Source organism: Chaetura pelagica, unplaced genomic scaffold, assembly GCF_000747805.2.
Source record: "Chaetura pelagica isolate M959 unplaced genomic scaffold, ChaPel_1.0 scaffold3, whole genome shotgun sequence".
Classification (NCBI taxonomy): domain Eukaryota; kingdom Metazoa; phylum Chordata; class Aves; order Apodiformes; family Apodidae; genus Chaetura; species Chaetura pelagica.
In genome coordinates, this window is record NW_009952974.1 from 3383987 (window position 1) to 3386033 (window position 2047).

The following is a 2047-nucleotide window of genomic DNA, read 5'->3' on the forward strand; positions in this document are numbered from 1 at the left end:
TAAAATATAAATATTTCCAGAATTGGCTAGCTATTCTTTCTGCACATACAAGATAACAAAGAATGAATTTAACTTGACAAGAAAGAAGATTACAGCACCTTTTATTTAGTACAGTTTCCCCAATCTAATGAGTTGCCTGACAAGTTGAACTAGTTATGGAAGACAATGAGTTTGGGACAATAAGTCCCTATGAAACCTCAGACCAACAGAGGTTCTTGTATCTAACATCTTTTTTTCAAAGTTCAGAGGTGGAATGCACAGCAGCAATCTAGTACATGTTAAGAATTGGTTTTCAACTTCAAATTACAATACTATGTAGCGAACAAGATTCACTATTCCTTCTCCTCAAAAAGAAACAGTGTTTGTTAATTTACTGGTGCAGTGTGCTTCACTGAACAACTACATAGCACATTGCTTTCACCAAGTAATTGTGTTTTAAGTATCTGGTTAACAAGCAAGATTCAGTCATTACTTTAAGCCTCTCTACACCTTCAAAACAGAAGATGCCATAATTCATTGAGACACTTCACAATCAGGAAAGACAGCTACTTTCCACAATAGTAACATAAGAAACATAAGTCTTTTTTGGCAGCTGCACTTAATTTAAACTGCATCAGAAAGCTCAGTTCAGTCAGCTGACAAGAGGAGCTGCTAAATACTGACTTTTGTTCCATTTCTGCCCTGGGTTTTGTTGACCAATACATGACCACCATTGCATGACCGACAACAAAACTCAACAGGCATCTCCATGTGCTAGGTTGCTGTGCATCAGGAACAGTACATATGAATTTAACAGTTTGTAACAGACATGGCAACTGCTTAACTTCATTTGCTTTTTGACACCATACAACTCACTAGCCAAATAATCACTGAGAGGTAGCATGTATGCCTAACCTATTCCAAGTCATGATTGCATGATATGACCGATCCTCACCCAAAGTCTTCACTTTCAGCAAGACAGGAGACATATACAGATGCTCCCACTTTTCCCACATGATCACAAGTGTTCCAATAAAAACAAAACTGATGAAATCAACACTTTCATTTTCACCATTCCAGTACCAGGGAGAGGAAGGATGATGGATGTAGAGTTGGTGTAATTGAGTCTAGCCACAATACATGGAGGAAACCCAGGACAACACTTTGAGGAGATCATGAAAATATTATTCTTTTCAAAGAAAGGCTTACAGTAATTTTCTCACCCCATGCCACTAATTTAAGGATGAGAAGACAGATCAGCAGGGAATGCATCTAGCCAGTATTTAAATAACCATTTTTGCATTGTCTAAGTAAGTTTGAATTGAGTCCATAGGTCTGATTCACGAATGCTGTATTGACTAAACAGAACATGGATAAAATTGAGTTGACTCTTAAGTGTCAGTTGCTATTTCTTACATGGAGTGCGGTGAGGAAGCCAGCATTTTTCAATGTAAGAAAACTCAGCAACAACTAACGGAACATGGGAGACTCAAACCCTTTATCAGATGTCATCTAGCTTTCCTGCAGTTTGCAACATTCAAGGAGGGCAGCAACAGTGGAAAAAATTACTGAACCTGAACAGCTATGCTTAGTAAGGCCAGTAGAGGTTCAAGAGAAACATATTCAGAGAAACATTAGAGTAAACTAGGAAGTCAATACAAAAGTATTTCATATAACCAAGCTGAAGGATTGTAGTTCTGAAACTGTTTCTAGAACTACGCCCATTTCAGTTTAAGTAGGCATCGGTTTTATTGGACACCTGAAATGGTTTCAAAGTTCTGTTTTCACATTTTGAAGGTGTGATATGCAAAGCAAAAAATAAGGGAGTCAATACAGACTTCCTTTCATGAATCCAGCCCTATGTTCTTAGTGGTATCTTATCCATGCCACCTGTAGATAGATATTTACAGTTCTCAAGCCTCACAGTAAGCAACATCTTTCTTTAAAGCTTTTCTTGTTCTTGCTGCTTTTCTTGCCATTCTTGTCTTTGTTTTCTGACATTTTCTTTGCTCTGATTTCTCTCATTAAATCAAAGAATACCTAAGAGAGAAAAAAAAAAAAAAAAAAA

The 2047-nt window shown here is 37.1% G+C and overlaps 1 protein-coding gene across 1 annotated transcript in view; it reads right to left on the reverse strand.

Moving 5' to 3' along the window:
- Positions 1 to 1730: 1730 nt before the first annotated feature.
- RALB (v-ral simian leukemia viral oncogene homolog B) overlaps positions 1731 to 2047 on the reverse strand; it is a 6959-nt gene continuing 6642 nt past the window's right edge. The window contains exon 4 of the mRNA XM_009996043.1: positions 1731 to 2019. Within this exon, the coding sequence (XP_009994345.1) occupies positions 1900 to 2019 (120 nt within the window). The 3' untranslated portion in view covers positions 1731 to 1899. The remainder of the gene's footprint in view (positions 2020 to 2047) is intronic.